The 22783-nt window shown below is 35.9% G+C and overlaps 1 protein-coding gene across 2 annotated transcripts in view; it reads left to right on the top strand.

The window, feature by feature from the left end:
- LOC145670981 (caspase-3-like) overlaps positions 1–19702 on the top strand; it is a 52344-nt gene extending 32642 nt beyond the window's left edge. For both annotated transcript variants that reach the window (XM_081739608.1, XM_081739609.1), the window contains exons 6-8: positions 2161–2285; positions 5263–5372; positions 15808–19702. In XM_081739608.1, coding sequence (XP_081595734.1) covers positions 2161–2285; positions 5263–5372; positions 15808–15942 — 370 coding nt within the window. In that variant the 3' untranslated portion in view covers positions 15943–19702. The remainder of the gene's footprint in view (positions 1–2160; positions 2286–5262; positions 5373–15807) is intronic.
- The last annotated feature ends 3081 nt before the right edge of the window (positions 19703–22783 follow it).

Genomic DNA, 22783 nt, shown 5'->3' with positions numbered 1-22783 from the left:
GCAGTAGGAACAGTCTGTTCAGTAGGTAAAAATTTCTTTGCGCAATGGCCCTGTTGCCATTAAAAAACAATGACCAGTCTTGATTTTTACTTTGACTGGCACAGTTTTTTGACTTGTGATGAAGTAAGAAAAGTTCCACTCTTTACTTTGTTTGTCATATTGGAAAACCCATGTCCAGCGGTAAAAATAGTATATCTGCTGCAATCAACTTTCCTGTTGTTCATGTTTTGACGAATGAAGTATGAAATGAGTACATCGCCTTTCTCTTCATTAAATCTTGAGGTACTATTCTTAGTATTTTCATGTTCTCGAAAATCTTAGTGTTTTCGTGTTCATTTTTAACTCTTTATTAAGTATTTGAAGAGTATAAATAGTATTTGAGTAATGATTGTCCTCATTTTCTCAGCCAATTCCGTTGTTTTCATTCCGATTCCTATGTTCTGCTTCCGGATATTCATCGTCTTTAATTGACTGTTGTCCTTTACTGAAACGTGTTTGTCGTCCAAATACACATGCACGGAATAAATAATTGTATTCATAGATGCTGCAACACGTGAAATGTTTCCGTAGCGGTTCCACCCAGGTGCGTTCAAAACTTTATATTGAATCTATTTTCCAAGTTGAAATCACGACGCACTTGCACGACATTCAAAACACCACAATTGACAATGTCGCTCAGGGTCATCGAGCTTTGCACCAATTGTTTATTCTCTTGTTCGCATTACAGAACATTTCCACAGTGACGCTATTTACCAAGAAACATATCAGTCCCTATTTTGTATTGCCACACTGTGTAAATATATGTAAGTAATATTCTCATTGAATTTACACTTCATTTTGTGGCAACACATTGGTTACCTTGATCTCAGTTGCTGAAAGGGAAATATTTTATTTCAGGATTTCCCAACCGAAGCCGAAAGACGAAACGATCAATTCTCCATTGAGAACACTTAGCTAGTTGCATTTTCTAGTACATGAGTCATTACCATTTGACAACGGTTTCAGAAAGAGAAAGACTACTAAAGCCACTTTCGTTTATGTTTTTCGTTAAGAAGTTTGCACTCTTGTTAAGAGTTCGTTAGGTCACTCCGTAAACGTGAGTTTAACTAGAAGTAGGAGCAAAAATAAAGGGAAAGTTCTCCAAAATTACTAAAACTGAAACATCTGTTGTTTTCTTGCATGGAATAAGAAGATTCTCTCAAGAGAGTCACTGAACATGCCTTTGACCAAAAGTACCATTGACCTGTCCCGTTCTGAAAAATAATCACCAAGAGCGTGTTCATCATGCGCTTTTAAGGAGTTAGTATGCCATATGTCCGCCATTCGTCGTAGGGGTCACGGTGGCTCAGTACTAGAGCGCTCATCTCTGGTTCGATCCCAGCTCCCGTCAAGGGGGCTATGTGGTGGACAGATACCATGTGTATGTTTTTCGTTATTCTTTCTTTCTCTTCCAGTTCCGTCACTCTACCATTATCATCCATCTTATCATCACTGTCTCCCTTAGGAAAATTTTCATAAGTTTGCGATAGACTTCGGCAGGTATTTTCCTCCATTCGTCCTGCAAAATAGGAAACAGATTGTGGTCGGGTCGTCAACCGGTGTTTCAACTAATCCCAAAGGTATTAATTAGGATTGAGGTGGTTCCTTCGGGCCACACATTCGAGTACTTGCATCTTCGTTTCCTCAAATCCTCTGTGATGGCGTGCACTTTATGAATGCTTGTATTGACATGTTGAAACACAAACGGCACACTACCTAACAGTTGTCAAGCGGTAGGTAGCGCAGAATTGTCTAGGGTTGTTTGACAAACGTCGACATTCATTATTCCAGGCACCAACAGCAGGTGTTCCTGTCCAAACCATTAGAAGCAGGCCTATGTCATGGTTCATCCACTCTACATTTATTTTAAAAAAAAAAGTGCAGATATGTAAGCATATGTAGAAAGCATATATACTAGTGACTCTATTTTTAACCAAAAGTTCCTACCTTTTTAGTTCTTAAAAGTCAACTGAATCTTTGGTATTCGGTTACTCAACGTTAACATGCTTTACTAATGCATTTCTATAGCCTAATTATTATCGTATGTGTTCAAATATAAAATATTCCGGGAGTTTTTTATACGTGATGAAGTAATTAGTAACTATTGTTTTCTGAATTCAGGGGCGACAATGAAGATTTTGGTGTGAAGTCAGTCAGTCTCCGAACGTCAACTGATGGTTGTTCAGGCGGCCGAGTAATTCTAAGGAATTGTTCAGACATGCTTATAGCTTGCTCAACACTGCCAGGTAAGGTGCACATGAATGTACTTTCTCAAAAAGTCATGATCAGCTAATTAACATAAAAGTGTATCAGCTTAATAAACCCGAAAGTTTATTCTTGTTGCTAGCTCCTGTTTTGTGTCAAGTTTATCGAGCTACAATTGAGGCCTATTCCGGAATAAGGGCACATAGGCCTATGTGCCCTTTTTCCGGAAATCATTCAAGACAAACCACCATGTTATACTGTAGGTGCTGTGAAAATTTCATCTCGATATCTTTATTTTTTGCAGCGTGGCAATATTGTTTTTTGTAAACATTTGTACCACTATTTTGGCACACAGCTGACCTTCAGACTCTAGCAGCTCTTATTGCTGTGCTCCTTGCAATATTATGAAGACTAAAGGTAAACCTGTGTATAAGAAGAGGCGTGTACTTTATAGTAAAACGAATTTGAAACTTGAAGAATAATTTTAAAAAAATAAATAAATAAACGATTTCGTAGTGGAAAATACTTCAACTCGAATAAGAATGAAATATCGGCTAAACTGGTCTCCTTGGTTACTCAGTGTTGCAAAAACAAGTGCTATGAGAAATTTTTCGTTCAAATTTAGTGCATTTTGTATGATTCCTTTTATAATGTGAAAAAAAAAAAAAAATCTCTTCGAGAGTTGTTGCTTACTTCGTGCATAAGTAAGTGGAAACAACAAAATTTGCTCGTAAGAAAAAAAAAAAAAAAAACGCGGCTCTATACATGGCTCTATTGAATTAAGGATGGTAGAATAGCTACTATGGTATGTCAGAAATTGAGAGATATTGACCCTAAGCCGATCCTTTTTGTTGGAGTGAGCGAACAGATACAGAAAGATGTTCGGTTCTTAATGAAGTTCTTGTCAGCTGGAGGCAGCGACTGGATTTAATTTATATTGAATGAGTACGAACAGAACTAAATCAATAACGCATTTATTACCATAAGTAATAACTTATATTTGTTTTATTTAGAATAAAGATGATATTGTGATGCATTAATGTGCTATTTCTTCAATCAACAAGGATTTTCGAAAAAAGGGCACATAACATTTAATACAAATATGTTTATAAATATAATAAATAGTATATATTTTTCATTTAATACAAGCTATGTATTAATCAAGTAGATCTTTTATATTAAAAAAAACCTGTAATAGGTATTTACAAACTTATGTTATTGTTATATACTCTGATAAAATCTTGAAAGCTCCTTTCCTCGGTTCACGAAAACGGTCTATGTGCCCTTCTTCCGGAATAGGCCTCAATTGTTTGTTGTTTACCTTCACAAGATCTTACTTATCACCACTTTTTTCCATTTTAAAAATCGGTTTAGGAGACCGCTTATCTATGTTGCTATAGGAGTCTTTGGTTTGATCTCCTTTTACGAAGTTTGTGTTGGACAGCATCATGTCCGTGTTTTTTCCTCGGGGTTTTCCCATTTTCTCTCACATTCTCATTCCACCAACTATTTACCGTTTACTTTCATTAATCATTCGTGTCTTTTAGCCTAAAGAGCATAAAGCTAGAAACCATTTCATTTGAAAGGCCCACTGTCTTCCGGGCAAGAAGCTTTCAGAAGAATATGTCCCATCTACGTTAAACTTCTCCATATTTTAACGTCTCTTATTTACCCATAAATTATCCATGCAGTGGCTAATATACCCTATGTGATCAAAAGTATCCAGACACCCGGCTGAAAATGACTTACATGTTCGTGGCACCCTCCATCGGTATTGCTGGAATTCAATATGGTGTTGGCCCACCCTTAGCCTTGATGACAGCTTCCATTCTCGCAGGCATACTTCCAATCAGGTGCTGGAAGGTTTCTTGGGGAATGGCAGCCCATTCTTCACGGAGTGCTGAACTGAGGAGAGGTATCGATGTAGGTTAGTGAGGCCTGGCACGAAGTCGGTGTTCCAAAATATCCCAAAGTTGTTCTATATGATTCAAGTCAGGACTCTGTGCAGGCCAGTCCATCACAGGGATGATGTAGTCGTGTAACCACTCCGCCACAGGCCATGCAGTATGAACAGGTACTCGATCGTGTTGAAAGATGCAATCGTCATCCCCGAATTGCTCTTCAACAGTGGGAAGCAAGAAGGTGCTTAAAACATCAATCTAGGCCTGCACTGTGAGAGTGCCACGCAAAACAACAGGGGGTGCAAGCCCCCTCCAAGAAAAACACGACCACACCATAACATCACCACCTCCGAATTTTACTGTTAACGCTACACACGCTGACAGATGACGTTCACCGGGCATTCGCCATACCCACACCCTGCCATCAGATCGCCACATTGTCTACCGTGATTCGTCACTCCACACAACGTTTTTCCAGTGTTCAATTGTCCATAGTTTACGCTCCTTACACCAAGTGAGGCGTCGTTTGGCATTGACCTGCGTGATGTGTGGCTTATGAGCAGCCGCTCGACCATGAAATCCAAATTCGACTTCTTAATACGATATTGAAAAGTAATCTTTAATTTTACGTACCACACTTATATCCTCCAGGCTAAAGGAATGATGATTAATGAGAGTGAACGATTTATATAATTGATAGTATGAGGATGTGGAAGGAAAAGGAAGAAAATCATATCCAAGAAAATACACTGACACAATGTTGTCGACAACTAACTGACGTAGCCTGCGATCGAACCAGAGAACTTGCATCAGAGGTAAGTCCTCTACCACAGAGCTCATTATTGAAGTATTGAAAATAGCAGTGAGCTCAATAAATTAACCAATTTTCGTGCTTGAAGCAGCCTAGGATAAGAGCTCTCAGCAGTTCTTTAATTATATCTCGCTGGAATAAACATATTAGCATATGTTAGTCATAGAATTTAGTTGAGATCGGCATAATTTGGTTTATTCATAATACTGTTCCTTAAGCACTCACAAAAATGCAGGTTTAATGTTCTTTGTTACTGGATCACTAATTATTTGTTGATTGTACAATTATTTTGTTTTATAATTCCAGGATTTCGATCTCACAGAGACATATACCTTGGAACATGGTATATTCACACCATTTGTGAAGTGTTCATGAATAATGCTCATGATGTTGACATAGAAAATATGCTCAAAATGGTAAGTATTTTACAACATATGCATGAGAATTTATTTAGCATGTCTGTAATAGACAAATTAGGAAGATAAGCTAGTAAGTCAATTCGTTAACTAACACTTACCTATAATGTGCCCTGGAAAGCCTAAAAGGATTTTTATATATTCCTAGTATAATCCGGCAATCAGTCTTGTTGCCTTTGACAGCAACTTAAGTGAAGTGAAGTGAACATTTCAAGTTGTATGAAACACCTGTAAAAAGTAACATCATAGTGTTTTTTTCCTCGTTAGGTTGTGAGGCAATGTTGGAATCAAAACAAGAATTTAGTAGCAGTAAACAATTTGATGTGTTATAACTAGACGAATCCCAAAATTATACGTGCCACCGGGCGAAATATCATGAGTTACAATATATTTTGTAATGCAAAAGCTACAAAGCTAGAAGAATATTTCGAACCGGGTCATTTGTTCGGAAACGGTTGGGTAAATAGAAAGCTCGGCGAACACGTATCCCATCATTTTCAAGGGTACACTTTGTAGGATAAAATGTTTGCCCCAGGATCCTCCGCAGGGTCTCAGGCGGAGTCCTACTGAAAAGTTTCAAATGGCAGGGCGAGTTAAGTAGCACATCGTTTGAAAGCTGTTGTGAAATGAAAGAAAATGGAGCAAGTCTTGACTCTCTACGACAACCCTGTGCAGAATGGCGGCGGGTCAAAATGTGAACAAAAACATAATTGAAAAGTCCATTTCCATCCCTATAAATCGGAAACGGTGAGATAAATGTGAAAACAGAGAAGGGCGTGTGGCATTATTTCCAAAGTACAACGATTTAAGTTAAAACGTCTTATCCCAGGGAACCCACAGGGTCCCAGGTATAGTCCAACTCAAAAGTTTCAAATGGCAAGGGGGGTTAAGTAGTAGCACATCGTTTGAAAGCTCTTGTTAAATGAAAGAAGTTGGAGCAAGTCTCGACTCTCTACGGCAACCTTGTGCAAAATGGCAGCGGGTCAAAGTAAAAACAAAAACTTAATTGAATTTCGGTTCACTTGGACTGTTATTTCATTCCGTAACAACACATATATGTTTTGTTTCTAATGCACGTTCGTCACGATTCTCTCGATACCATTTACGTGAATATAACGAATATGCCATGAACTTACAACTCTGACTTCTTATTCATACTGTTAAACAAAGGTTGAATACCTTCGGATACTTTTCTAATATTATCATATGTAGTTCATACATAAAAGACTTGCTGCACCAGTCAGGTTAGGGACTGTATTGTAACGTATTGCTACTTAACACCCCTTGCCATTTGAAACTTTTGAGTTGGACCCCACCTGGGACTGTGAGTGCCTTGGGACAAGACGTTTTAACTTAAATCGTTGTACTTTGAAAATAATACCACACATCCTTTCCTGTTTTCACATTTATCTCACTGTTTCCAATTTATAGGGGGTAACCATGGACTTTTGAATTAAGTTTTTGGTTACATTTTGACCCGCATCCATTTTGCACAAGATTGTCGTAGAGAGTCGAGACTTGCTTCATTTTCTTCCATTTTACAACAGCTTGCAAACGATGTGCTACTTAACTCGCCCTGCCATTTGAAACTTTTGAGTTGGACCCCTTCTGGGACCCTGCGGGGGATGCTGGGGCGAACATTTTTATCCCATAAAATGTGCTCTTGAAAATAATGGAATACGTGTTCGCCGAGCTTTCCATTTACCCAACCGTTTCCAAACAAATGACTCGGTTCAAACTTTTCTGCCAGGTAATTTTTTGTAGCTTTTACATTACAAAATGTGTTGTAACTCACGATATCCCGTCTGGTAGCACGTATAATTTTGGGATTCCTCTAGTTATACGTATCAAATGCAAGCACAATTATCTCGTTCGGATCTCAGCGGAGCCACAATGATTATAATAAGCTTATATAAGTTAGTTATGTAAAGTATGTCTGTATACAGACATCGCCATGAAAATACCGATGCTGCTTTGAATTAGATCCAATAAGTGTGCGTAGTTATCAGTAAAGTTTTATTAGCTTATTGCGGATGTTAGTGTTGTGTGTGGAAAATAAATAAAGGTGAATAAAATGAAAAAAATGTATATAACAACTGATATTAGTGTCCAGTCCATAATTTTCAAAGTCGCTGAGATGAATAGTAATTCTCCAGATTCCATTTAAGTCCAAATTTATTCTCTGTGCGAAGAACGGACAGTTCAGTTAGTATCACGTATCGTTTATGTGCTGCAACAGTAACATTACTCGAATATCGCAACTTTTCAGAAGACAAGTTTAAAGGTTTCGATATGTTATAATTTCGGCAGTAATTGATATAAAGAAACTGTACTAGCGGACTTTGATATAGGGACATTCCATATGAAATCAACCAATGAAATGGCAAAATCTGATCTGACGATCTTAGATTTTTGTAAAAATTGGTGCACAGCTTTATTACAGTGGGAGATGAAAAAATCCCAAATATTACCTCTCCTCCTGAAAGTGTCCCCATACAGGGTGTTCAAAAATGCCAAAAAACGGCATTTTTTTCAGTTACAGTGATTATTAAGAGCAATAGTGCCCACAATGCAACTTTGTGGTGTTTTAGTACACATATGAGACTACAATCTGAACAATTTTGAACAAATTCAGAGGGACATTTGTATGCCAAATTCAAAATTCAAATCTTAATTTGAATTTTTGAAGTGCTATTATTTGTTTTACAGGATTTTTTCAATATAGTACAACGTGTAGAGCAATCTTTAATCTTTTCAATGGTGTTTGTTTCACGTCTCTAGTGCACATATTAACCATTTTATGACAATTTTTTATCACTGTAACTGAAAAAATGCAATTTTTTGACATTTTTGAACACCCTGTATGGAGACATGTTCAGGGTGGGAGAGGTAATATTTGGGATTTTTTCATCTCCCACTGTAATAAAGCTCTACACCAATTTTTACGAAAATCCGAGATGGTCAAATCTGATGACTTGTTGTTTTGACATGGAATGTCCCTATATGCATGTATTATCTTTATTGGATAAAGGATGCTTAATCTTTGCTGTGGAGATATTCTTATCTGTAAAAGCGGGTAAAAAATATGCATTCGGACTTATGCTATTCTTGTAGTAAAATGTCTCTTTAAAGACGAACAGTGTACTAATATGGCGTTCTTGCTTTAAAACCAAATATTTTATTATGTGAACTTATTTCGGATTGTATCAGTTTTGAAGTATACCCCAATGCGAAAGTAAAGAAAGGTCATCATTTCAGAGAAAGATTAAAAAAAAAAATATATATATATATATATTGTTACAGGAAGTACTGAGAAATTTTACATGTCTTATTAAAATTAACGTTATCAGAAATGTTTAAATCATAGTAATTAATAAACTATTGAAAATGCTTTCCAGCTTTCGCAGTACAAATACTAATTTTCGTAATTCCAAGTTTCCATAGTGCTGAAAAACAAACGCAGGGCTTTTGAGAAAATATTTAAAATAATTCTCTCTCTTTAGTCCAAATTTTACAATCAACAGTGCAATGACTTTACTGTTTTTCATTCTATTAACATTTCAATGATATTAGTGTTTTAAGTGAATGTTTAGAATAAAAAAGTAAATCACCTTAAATGTAGAACTGAAATGAATGTATACACTACCTGTTTACAAAGGACATAAAGGTTGTTTCTTCAAATGGGAATTTCAAGCTCCTATTTATTGTACAACTTTTTAGGCCATAGGCTTTTAACCCTTTCTGACCTGAATTTTGTTTTGGAAGTGAAGAATTTTTTTTATTGCAATGGATTATATGTTTAAGTCTAAAGAAGTAAGAAAATCAACTACTTTTTTCTCTCAAAAATATATTGCCAGGGGGTAATTTCGGAATGATTCCAAATGGCATCATTGGGACATTGTGATGCATACAGTATAGAAAGTGATTATATAAGAATAATAAGAATGTCATTATTATTTCTTTATTAATCTCTGTTACATAAACAAACTTGCTTTGACCTATTTTGCTGATTTTTACATGAAAATCATTTTATGTACAACGCTTTGAAGCAATTCTTCGCCGTGTTCAGGCAAAGTGAAACATTACAATTACCACACTTTATTCTACTGTAACTTTTGATACACAATTTGCATCTTGCTTTATCTGCTACAGCTTCTGGCTAATGACGAAATCCATCATACCGTACGTCAGCAACAGGACGGGGGGCTTTTGATACTCTCTTCAGCTTTGCTGGACCAGCGTTTGGCGACGCTGAAGGACATCCTCTTCTTTTCAGAAGACCGGCAGATATATCACATACAAAATTAAGTATAAGGGTTGGTGCTTTTCTTTCTTTTTACAGTGCCTTCTCTAAGAAGCCATGCATTCACGCATGCCTTATTTATAAAATGAAAAATGATTCTTAGGTAGTATCGCCGACTCTTAATATTGGTGCGATAAAGTTGAACAAGCATATTATGCATGTCAACACCCCCCCATAAATGTGTTGTATTCTTTTACTTCTCTCAAAGGAGACAAAACTATCATAAAGTATGCTATTTTATCCCAAAAGCACTCAAATAAAATGAAAATTGCATAAAACTCATTTTATAAACGCAGAGGGGCAAATTCTTCCTCTTCTCCCCCCTTTCCAACGACCATGACTGTTACTTATGCTAGTTTACGACCGTTACTGATGCTTACGACAAACATAATCACAAATGACATTCTTTTTACTCCGAAGTAATAAAGGCGCTGGCACATTACTACTGTAGATCCAGAACAGAGTGATTCCATTTTAGATCGTCCAGGGTGGTCCACACGACCATCTCAGATTTAGTTTATTTTTTAAAATAAGAAACTACATACAAAATTATTAGACCCATATTTTTTCTTTTTGCTGAAAAAATTTTTTTCTTCGATATACAGCCTTCCAAAATGGCTGCCCTCCTCTCGGATTGCTCGAAAAACTGAAAAACATGTCAAATTAAAAGTTTTGTTGTAGAGAAACGAGTGTACTTAGTAACATAATCGCAATAGCAGGAAGAGTATAAAGTTGTATGTTTCGGTGGAAGGCCAAAATTCGTCGATTGGTCCAATAGGAAATGCGCAATTCACTCGCAATGTTGCCAACTTTGGTGAAATTTTTGCTAATTTCAAACATTTTTTTTTCTGTCCTCACGAGCAATATCAACCATCTGCTTCTAGCATCGGAATCTACTCCATAAGGTCTCTTGAAAATGTAAAGGACTTACGTTTCTGATTATTACATCCCACGTTATAGCATGATGAAAAGCAGAAAATTTCAATAAGACGCCATATTTGGACGCCATTTTCTCAAAAACCCCACCTTTTAAAAATCTGATTTTTTTACATGTATTGGAGAAGTACCTAAGTATTTAATATCCGTTAACCGTTCATGCGGTTGCAGCCCCTAACTTTCGCAATTAATTATTGAAATTTCGATTTTTGTACTTGAAATGTAAATATTTCCTATGGACATCTAGATCCTATACACAAGGCGAATTGAAAGGGAGTGTGAAAATTTTGAGAGATGAATCCTGACATCAAATCCAGTAGAAAAGTTCCTATAAAGATGAGTCGAATTCCGCTTCGTTTTCGAGTTACAGGGTTTCCAACTCGGGACCCAAAATCGGCCTGAGACAATAGAAAATAAAATATATATTTCGCGTTAAGTCAGAAACTGTGTGTTAAAGCTTTGATAAAGTTCAGAAAGTTGATTTGTATCAATATGATTTTTACGTGCGTGGCAATTCGGTTGGCAGTGTTGCCAACTTGGTAGAACTTTTATTTGTTTCTAAATGACACTACGTGGATTTTACTTGATATTTGAGATTTATTAATGATTGTAAACATCACATGAAGCACAAAGGTTTTATCTCGTGCGTTATTGATAGTTTGTGTGATTCGGTGTCATGAACATCATCCTAGTGTTCTCTGGAACCATGAAAATTGTTTTCACTGATAGCATGACATCGTAGTGCACTAAATACAGTGTTTTTGTGAATAACAATGGGGAAGTCCTATTACAGTAAGAACCGTATTAAATGTGTTGATTATACTAAAAGTCATAAGAGGATTGTGCACAGAAAGAATTCTAGACAAAAATTTTATCTTGCGGTAAAATATATGGATTGCGTACAGCGTGTCTGCCCAAACGTACCATTAGGGGAAGATGATTATTTGTGTCCTGTACACAACGCAATTTGAAAAGCAGTATGAAAGGTTTTGAGAGGTGAATCCTTCACCGTAGTCTAAGTTTCACCGATAGCGGCCGTTTTAATGGCGACACATTCATGTTTAGCATGTTAACTGTCTGGTTAATGGTTTCAAATCTACATTTACAGGAACAAATTCTTTATCTTGCTGGTGCATAATTTCATATTTACACCTTCTTCCGTGGTCACCAATATCTCATATATATATTCACGTTGTTCACGGTAAATATTCAACAAAGTCCAAACTTTTAGGAAAAGGGCTACCAAGCCCCAACCAGTGTTTCTTCCAAGTGTTTTTTGGGTGGCACTGATCCCCGGAGGAGACCAAAATAACACGTCTATAATATAATAAATAGAATAGCACCGTGTGAAAATATTATGTGCTCCTCCTAGTACTAAGTAAGCCTCCCACCGAATCTGAAAGAAACAGTGCCCCCAACATCCCTCCTCACACCACTGTACTGTATATGCTCTAACATTATTTACTGATATCACCTCAAATGTGTTCAATATTAACCTAATAACTAAATAATTTGATAAATATTCATCTATTCAGTAATAAGAAATAAGGTTGTCAATGACATGCGCGTGACCCGTTGATTCCAATTAGAATCATTATATTTTGGTAGCAAATATTCAATTTGTGAGTATGTCTTCCTATAATCTCATATGCGTGTATTATACTCACTCATATCAAGTACAAAAATCTATTATTTATAATATTTATACACATAATACATCGCTGCAATTATTTTCACAACGATTGAAGGTCAGTTAGGTGTTCACAAGTCATGTAACTCCAAACAAACAATGAAATGTCGGCGCGAACTACCGATCGTGGCGAAAACGTACACCTCTCCCATCCGTTGGCATAACGTAGAACTACGACGTACGAGACAACTTGGAATCATTCGGCACGATATATGCGATATGAAAACCAAGAAAGTTGGTGATTCCAATTGGAATCATACGGTCAGAAAGGGTTAATGTTTAGGTCGTCTTTTACAACTTAATTATAAATTGTCATAAAAGTGCTTATACAGTACAGGAATATACTTCTTATTTACAAAGTACATAAGATCATTCTTTTTTTTTTTTTTCCTCAGAAATACCTGTCTTGAATCAAAAGCTTGTTTTAACTGAATGTTTGTATGATTTGGAGAAAGAAGCGAAACAAGTAAGACTTGAAATAAATCAAGGAAAAACCAAACTTCTAGTCGTATCTAAGAACACAGGACATCTGAAAAGAATCGGGACACACACAAATATAGAATCACACAACTTCGAAATAGTGAATGAATTTATCTACCTAGGAACAACAATCACATCAAATAATGACCAAAGTGAGGAAGTCAAAAGAAGAATCACTACTGCGAACAGAGCATATTTTGCACTGCTGCCCCTACTAAAATCAAATCTCATCTCTAAAACTACAAAAACCAGGATATACAGAACATTAATCAGGCCCGTAGTAACATATGGATCAGAATGCTGGACTATACGAAAAGAGGAAATGCAACTACTAGGGAACTTTGAAAGGAAGATTTTAAGGAAAATATATGGAGGTGTGAAGGTAGACCAAAATACATACCGAATGAGATATAATAATGAACTCTACAATAAGTACGACGACGTAGACATAGTAACGCACATCAAATTGCAGTGGGTGGGACATATTGTCAGAATGGGGGAAGAAAGAGTAGTGAAGAAAATCTTCTTCGCTAACATCGAAGGAAAGAGAACGAGGGGAAGACCAAGGAGGAGATGGTGGGACACGGTCGTAGAGCAAGGTGACCAGAATTTTTACTTGCAAAAACGGGACGCATACGAATCAGCGACGGGGGTAAATATCTGACTTCCAGGTTGCATTTTGGGACTCACTAGTGTTTTCAATTATAAAATACGAAGTAAGAGTATCGTTTCTATCGTTAAGTACAATCCAACAGAACTTTTAACTACTAATAAACTACTTACCTCATTATTGAACATCTGTTATTCTTTACTATATCATCTAGCGTAACTTTCACTGGTATTTTTGGGATGACTGGATCCTCTTTAACAGTTCTTTGTTTGCATTCAACAGTTTGTAGAAATTAATACAAGACTGATCAAAATTAATCTTACTGATCAGCACAGCTTTCAAAGTAACTATAGACAGTTTGGTTTTCTCACTTGTCCACAAAACATTCATGTGCAAGAATACACGTTCAGTTGGATCATTAGTCCCGGGTAAACAGAGAAGGAACTCCACAACTTTTAGAAGATTTGAGTACGGTACGTTCCACTTAGTCAATATTTCTGGTGTCAAGTATTCTTTTAAATACATGCAGTCATCGTAAAGAGCAGTAGCACCAATCGGAACGAAAGGACTATTTTCCTGAATAAAGTCTACAGTTTTAGTACATCCTGCCAACATGGTACACCTTTAAACGTAATCTAACTAAATTGCTTCAAAAGTTTCAAGGGCTTTTATTCACTTATCTAAATATTCAACTGCAGTTTGATAGAAAGTATGAACATACCGGCGAATCTTATCTCCTTCAGAAATAAAACTCCCCCTATCCAAATTCTCAAGAGTTTTCCTCGCAGCTACTGAAGTGAAGCAATCTTGAGATTTTGAAGCTAAATTTTTCTTTAAATCATATAAAACAGAAATTACCTCAAAAACTGTAAATGTTTGACCTTGTATGTTTTTCTACTGCGAAATGGAAAGTTGATGGCTGATGAAGTAAAGCCATGCTTGGAACATTCAGAAGATCCAGACACAGCTGAACCTTCCCAATGAGAGTTGGTACGGAAGAGTGTAGAATTTGCATTGGCCATTTATATTTTGAATAATAATTACGGGACACCTGGGTCACTTTTGCTTAAAAACGGGACATTTAGGCGTCCAGTTTTAGAATCAGAAAAAAACGGGACAGCGGTTGGAAAAAAGGGACTGTCCCGGCTAATACGGGACGTCTGGTCACCTTGTCGTAGAGGACATGAAGGAAATGGGAATACGGAACTGGAAGGCGAGTGCAGCAGACCGAAAGAAGTGGAGGCAGATTCTGACGGAGGCGAAGGCTCGTCAAAGAGCTGTAGTGCCATAGAAGAAGAAGAAGAAGTTTGTATGATTCTTCTTCCTTACGACAACAGCCTCCTTGAAATTGGTTTCACTATACAAAAGTTTTATTTAAAAAAAAAATAATAATTAATGTGGTGTTCCCTCGGTAACTTTCAAAATCTTTCTGTCTGAGAGCGACACGTTTGCCATACTAAGAGGGCCCATGTCTGCATGCAGCTGTTTTACATTATGTAGTTGTGAAAATAGTTCGAGAATATTCTTCCCTCGAGAGAACATGATAAAAACTGTAAAACAAAAACAACAATCGCTCCTTATCAGTGAAAAGAATTGGTGTATATCAGTTACAAAATACACAATTGTTGCAACGCAAAATTCAAGAATAAGCAAATTAACAACAAAAGGCAGTATTTTTAAAAGTAAATAAAATATATTCAGCAAGAATGTCACAACTACATATATTCTACACTGCTAATCAGGAAACGAAAATATAGTATTTGTAATAACGTCATAAATAGAAATATCACAAATCTATATACAATAATTTGCTTCAAGAACGATATAATACGAAATAAAACTAGTATGAGCCATTCAAATTATTTCAGCAATACAGTTCCTACTTGAAATCGTGCAATCTTACTGATGAATGTAAGAATGAATTAGCACTAACTTACCGTGTCAGCAATAATGCCACACTGTGAAATAGGACACTTATCCACTAAAAATTAACGTTCATCCAGTACAAGTGAAACCTCGCAACTGAGATATGACAGTGTTGCAACGAAAATAGCTGACAACAAACCCAAACACAATAACGACACAACTTCTCTCTGTCGGCTAGTTTTGCAATTTTAGACGTGTCGTTCTAGAAATAGAAAGTACATCGATAAAGGATTTTGTTTCTTCCCATTAACTCAATAAGGGTAATTTTTGTGTTGTGTCACTGTTGCAGCAAATGAGCGATATTTGGAAAAAGTTCCCGCGTAGTTCGAGATGAACTGCGTCCTTCCATCTGCTCACAGTGTCTGAAAAAAAAATAATAATAAACGTTAGAATTTGAACGTACCTCGTACATAAGTTTTTTTAAATTTTTTTTTTAAATGTTTATTTTATTATTTATTTATCTTTCTAATCTTCTTATTTACATTTTTAGGTGGACAACAAATTGTCAACTCTGATGTCAGAAAGACTGACTCTCCAGACATCGTGCTTTGAAAATCGTGGCTTTAACAGCACGTTCTACTTTAACCCTGGTCTTTATGATGATCCAGATACTATGGAAACTTGAATAAGAATGTCTGTTTGTGATAGGATTTTAATTGATTTTTTTTTTTTTTTTTTTCTAATTTTATATTCTAGTTAGGCGCTGTATGATTTACAGCACATATGACAAACCTTGGCTGGTGACAACGCAGCAATGAAATACGTAATGGACTGCAGTTTATTGTAAACCTGACACACTTCTTAGATAGTACAAGTAGTGAATGTAGTTTTAATTATTTTTTTTGTACATACAAAATATATGTATATAGAAAATTACCATTTCGAACCTTTAAGATTTAACATGTACGTAGTGTTTTACGTATTTTTAAATGGTAATCTTCCTGGGAAAGTATATGGTATATTAAATAAGAATGTATTTTTATAATGAGTAAGTATACAGGTGATTCTTAAGAGAGTGAATACATTTTATTAGGATTATTCCTTTATATCGGGAGGATGATAAAAGTTTATGAATGCCTTAAACAATAATGCCTTTCAAGATGCAGTTAATTATATAGAAACTTCATTAGGAAATCGATAATGAATTACATGCATGAAATTTTAAGCCTCCCTCAAAGTAATCGAAAAGAGCTTTCGTTCAACGAGTTACCTTCGAGGTATTCTTGAAAATAATTGTTGCATTAGCATTATCCTCGAACAGAATTCGTGATTTTTATGTTGTTAACTTGGTGATAACTGTCAGATCTACCGGCCGGTACTTGATAAATGAATACTGATAATAAGTTGCTTACAGCCAAGATAATTTTGTACGTAAATTTTACTATATCGAATTGAGAGGAAGCTTTTTTTTTTCCTCGAGTGTTTGTAATATGGTTTTGGTCAAGTGTCGAAAACCTCAAGAACAGCAAGGCTGCTTTTTTTCTGCTATGTACGACAAGCCTTGAAACAAACCTATGCAAGTATTTTTATAGAATATATATGTAGTAAAGATATTATAAGCCAATAGACATTACCAAGGTAACCTAAAGGGGGCGCGGTGGCTCAGTGGTAGAGCGTTCACCTCCCGTGCTTGGGGTCCCTGGTCGATCCCAGCTCGCGCCGTGTGGACTTTGTGGTGGACAAACACCGTGCTCGTGGGTTTTCTCGGGGTTCTCCCGTTTCCTCCCACTTTCTTTATTTCACCATTTCACTCTCATCATCACCGTCTCCTTCAGCTAACCGGCATAATCGTGGGACGTAAAACTAAAGATTGCATTTCATTTCAAGGTGACCTAAAACCATTTTTTTAAGTCTCACGATTATGCACCGAGGCTAAGGGAGACTGATGGTGAAATGCATGATAATGGTGGAACGAAGGTAAGTGGGAGGAAATGGGAGAATCCGAAGATATAATACCCTATGGATTTGTAAATAAAATGAAATCTTTAAGTTTTACGTCCCACGGTTATGCCGGTTAGGCTAAAGGAGACGGTGATGATGAGTAATGAATGAAATGGTGGAATGAAGAAAGTGGGAGGAAACGGGAGAACCCCGAGAAACCCACGCACACGGTGTTTGTCCACCACAAAGTTCACTTGGCGGGGGCTGGGACCGAACCCGGGACCCCAAGCACCAGAGGTGAACGCTCTACCACTGAGCTACCGCGGCCCCCCTATGAATTTGTGTAGGGCATGATTTCTTAACCTTAGTACGCAAACTACTGCTGGGTAGCACATACAACTTATTGGTACAATATAATATGAAAGATTGAGAAGCCCTGTCCATAGTGAGATATTATTAATTGTCCCTTGGTGGTATGCAACTCAACTACCCAAACGTTTTATTGGTTGCGTTTCTTCTCACTTTTTCATTCCATCAGGTCTTCCATCATTCACTTGCGTTTATCATAGTCTTAGGGCAGCGTTTCCCAACCGGTGTGCCGCGAGGAAATCGAAACAAAATTATTAATTCTATAGCAACCAAATTGCAAGACATAGGAACAAAATGTATACTTTGTATTTCACATTACTATGAATTTCTACCATGGAAAAAATTACTGTAATTGTATATTACTGTAATTACTGTAATTGTATTGTATTCATATTATTCTACATCTATTACTGTGTAGCAGACAGTATTTCGGCTCGTACACATTTCCACGGTTAGCTGCTATGTTACGCTTCAGTTGAGAGTCATACTAACATCGAGAAATGGAAACACTTGTACGGTACGCGTCAAGTGAATGTTTGTAGAACACTCATCGCAAGTGAATGACAGGACAACACTTTGTTCAGCAGGTGTGTTTTGACTTCAACGCATGGCAAGCTGTGAGATTGCAATAGTCGGTTTTGGTTAAAACAGCAAAGTTAAAAGTACAAGACATTTGTTTGTTCGTTAGTGATCTTCAGTCTTAGTGAAAGGTTGGATAGAGTTTTCGAAAAACAAAGCGTATTTTTAAAAATCTGAGTCCTATATTTCATTGCCATTGTTTTCTATTTTAAAATTAGAATAAAAAATAAGCATAATGAGTTAGCATAGGGGAAACCAGTGATCGAGCTTGCATCTCTGTGAGAAGGAGATCAGTAATCGCAGAAAAAAAATACCATGGTATTTTATATTTGCAAATAATAATAATAATAATATCTATGAGTGTGCCGCAAGAATTAGATACACACGTAGTGTGCCGTAAGTTGAAAAAGGTTGGGAAACTCTGGTCTTAGGGCATAATCGTGGGACGTTAAACTCAGATTTCATTTCATTTTCGTTTACGTGGTAAACGTGATCATCGGATACGTAACCAGTAATCCTAAAACAGGGTGTCTATCGGTCACGAAAGTCATAAAGTCATGATAAAGTCACGAAATCAGAAAACGGTCATGAAAGTCAAGAAAAAGTCCCGAAATTTAGCTTTTGGTTCATGATTTTTTTTTATCTGTACAAATATAAGTACAAATTGGAAAATTTTGTTCTATAAAACGTCAAAATTCACCACCAAAAGTGTCTATGGTCGGCTTTAGACGATACCAAATCACAAAAAATGCACTCTTCTGTCGCATGCATGAAAATTCGGCCTAATTCGCACCCAAACTAGCTCTTGAGAATGTTACGAAATTTTATAGTTTGGTAAAGAAAAGGTCACGAAAAAGTCGCGAAATTTCATTTTGGAATTTTAGTAGACACCCAATAAAATCATTAAACTAATGAGACTTAGGGAAGAAATTACCTCAATTAACTTCATGAAAATCACGAATATTGCAAAGAATTCCTGAAATATTCTGTGCAACAATAGTGAATTTTCCAGAAACTACATGCTAAACTTGTTTATTACGCACATGAAGTGATCATTGTGCGTTATGATTTCGTGGGATCAATATGCTGAAAATATACTGTGAGACTATCAGACACGGTTAAGGAGATACAGGGTGTTATAACAAATGTTCGCTAAGAAAATAAAGTATCGAAGTGGGTGCAAAGATCATATAAGATAGTTCTGTCAGTCGAAATCATAAATACGATTATGAAATCAAATGTCTTCCCAAGCTCACTTAAGGATATTTATTAGCACTTTAACCGAAACATGGGTCTCTGGGACCCAGTGGTAAATTTTAAAAACAACGGTGGCAAACCTGGTTGCTCGTGCAGGTTTAAATTTATTTGGGCTTTTTATTACAAAATACCATAAATACATTTCAAAGTAAATATAATACAAAATTGACTTATGGGTCTCTGGGACCTTGTGTTTCTCATAACGTTTCTGAAACTCGTGTTTAAGTTAAAATGTTACTGTGTCCGCAGAAAGTGCTTGGAGTTAAAAATTAACGTCTCTGTAATTTTTTTTTTTTTTTTTTTTTTTTTTTTTTTTTTTTTTTTTTTTGATAATATAAGAAATCAGTGTGTCAATTGATTGGGGTGACTGTATATGTATGCCATCATAATTATTCAGTTCTTACTTAGTGTTAACGCAAATTATAATGTTCAGTCTATCACTTCAGTTCAGTTCCCTCATTTCAAGTTTTAGTTTCCACCACAAGGAAAAATAACATACTTGGCTGTGTTCTTCGTGCTCTATTGATATAGTGTCTTTCATCGGTTTGTTTAGTGCAATATACATAGAATACTCAGGTATTATATGTTATAACACTTCTTTGTGGATTCCTCAAGTTCGTGCCATAATAAAGCATGTAGTTACTATTCTGCCAAGTATTGATTTTTTTCAGTGTCATCTAATGAGCACTTTCTCGTTACACCTTATATCTCCTCGATGGGCCTTTGAGCGCATATAGTTTTATCTACTCAAGGAATCATCCTACAAAATCGTCCTTTTTTAAGACTCTCCTTGAATAAGAGTTAATTTTATACAAATTAAGAAAATAAGTAAATATTTTTATGTGATACCAAAAGTTAGATTATATCAAATTTTATGAAGTCTTATGTATACCTACTTTTCAAGCAAAAATGACAATTTGTATTGGTTGAGAATGCTATTGTATAGCATCTTATGATGAGTTCAAATCTGTACTAGTATAGACTAATTAATTTAACTATTGGTTTTACAGAATGAATATTAATGGAGTGCTTCCGTGATGATTTTGATTTTGAGTCTGATTTACTGTAGTTTTGTTCAGTGTCTTCAAAATACACTATAACGCAAAAGTTTTCGGATACCCTGGATTTGAATGAGCATCTACTACTGACCTATTATTTCGGAACGACAACTTTGCCGCCGTATGTCAGAGGCACTTGGGTCGAAGACATAAAAATTTTGGCAACAGTTGGATTGGAATCTGTAAGATATTGCAGATGATACATATCTAATTATGAATCTTACAATGACACTCAAAAATGCAATTTGTAATAGATATTGTAACATATATGTGGAAGCTGAGGTAACATTAGTTCTGTTTGAAGGATATAGACATAAAGTGATCAATGCAGTGACAGAAATTCATAAGGGAAACAAGTTGTACGTGGTTTGTAGTTCTTTATACCTTGTGATATGTTAACGTTTAAAAAAGACAAAAGTATCATTTTTTGCTAAAGGGTTTACAACGGCCTATGTACAGCCTTCTGTGCTCAATTGTCGCTCAGTGGGAGGCTATATGTAGTACTTGTTGCTGTTCCAATGAGAAACAATAGAGCATGTTTCAAAGTATATTGCTTTTGATATTTAAAACATTAACATATCAAAATGTAACAATAGGACTTTTTTTCTTTCGAACTTGTCACTGCATTGACCCTATGTGTGTGTGTGTTTGTGTGTGTATCTTTCAAACAATATTAATATGTTACCTCGCCTTCCATACTTTCGTTTATATTATGCAGTATCTACTTCAGATTGCATTTTTGTGTGTCCATTGTAAGAATTCTAATTAGATATATCATCTGCAGTGTCTCTCAAATCCTGAACCAACTGTCGCCATATTTTATACTTCGCACAGGAGAACATCTGACAAACGTTGGCCAAGTTTCTCGTCCATAGTAAATGTTCACTAAAATCCAGGGTATTGGAATACTGTCGAGCGATAGTGTAACTTAAAAATAAAATTAAAAATTTGGAGATCAAACCCTTCCTAGCATATAGGAAATGCTATGTGGTAAAGTAGCAAGGAATTTTGAACATTAACATTCTCCTCTTATATATCTTGGGGTCTTAATTAGATTATTATTTTTCTAGTATGACTTCGGCAACTAATTCTATTGCCTTCGAAGCCAGACACTAAATGATCATCAGCTTCACTATTATTTATTTATGTAATTTAGTTCTTTTATTAAAGAAACACTAAAATCAGTAGTAATATGTTAACATGTTATAATTTTGGCTGTTACCTACATACATTAACTCACAACTTGCCGGTATTAAAATACATAAGAAAAAAGAAGAAAAACCCTACGATATAGTTATACACTCTTTTTACAATTTAAAAATATTTGACTTCACTCACTTCGGTTGCTTTCTTCCTCCTCTTCTCTAACCCATAGACAAGTTGCTTCAACTTATAGTCTATATGCAAATCTGATACCTATGTAATTTAAAGCAGGGTTCTATCGGTCACGAAAGTCATGAAAAAGTCACGAAATCAGGAAACGGTCATGAAAGTCAAGGAAAAGTCGCGAAATTTAGCTTTTGGGTCACGATTTTTTAAAATCTTTACACATATAAGTACAGAGTGGAAAATTTTGCTGTATAAAACGTCAAAATTCACCAGCAAAAATGTCGATGGTCGGCTTTAAACGCTACCAAATCACAAGCAAAGCACGCTTCTATCGCATGCATGAAAATTCAGCTAATTCGCGCCCAAATTCACTCTTGAGAATGTTACAAAATTTTATGGTTTGGTAAAGAAAAGGTCACGAAATTTCATTTTGGAATTTTAGTAGACACCCTGTAAAGCCACAAAGTTCTGCGTTTTTGATTGAAGTCGTTCATAACAAAATCCCAGTTCTTGTTGGGGTTATCTTCGTCCTAATTTAAAAATAGATGTTACCTATCACCGATGAAAGTCATCTTTTTTTATACTTCTGGTGTTTCAACTTTTTAAATGCTAGGACATTCATCGTTCTTCCATTTTCTACACTTTCTAAAAATATGTTTTACATGAGACTTAAAGCTTTCCTGTAACAAATGAATATACATTCGAGAACTTCATGCTGTTCACGACCGACTGACGCCATAAAATAAAATTCGTTAAAAATGGACTTTCATCGTTCTTCTTAGTACTCTTCATATGATTGCAGCATATAGTCTTACCGTGATCACGGGATCTTTTTAAAGTTAGAAATGACATGTACCAAAAACCTGTAAATTTGTGCTTTTTCCCTATCAGGGTGTCTACTAAAATTCCACAATGAAATTTCGTGACCTTTTCTTTACCAAATCATAAAATTTCCAAACATTTTCAAGAGCAAATTTGGGTGCGAGTTAGGCC

Source organism: Thermobia domestica, chromosome 15 (genome assembly GCF_964235325.1).
Source record: "Thermobia domestica chromosome 15, izTheDome1.hap1.1, whole genome shotgun sequence".
Lineage (NCBI taxonomy): Eukaryota > Metazoa > Arthropoda > Insecta > Zygentoma > Lepismatidae > Thermobia > Thermobia domestica.
Note: the sequence above shows the minus strand (reverse complement) of the source record. Positions and strands in the feature narration are given on the sequence as shown.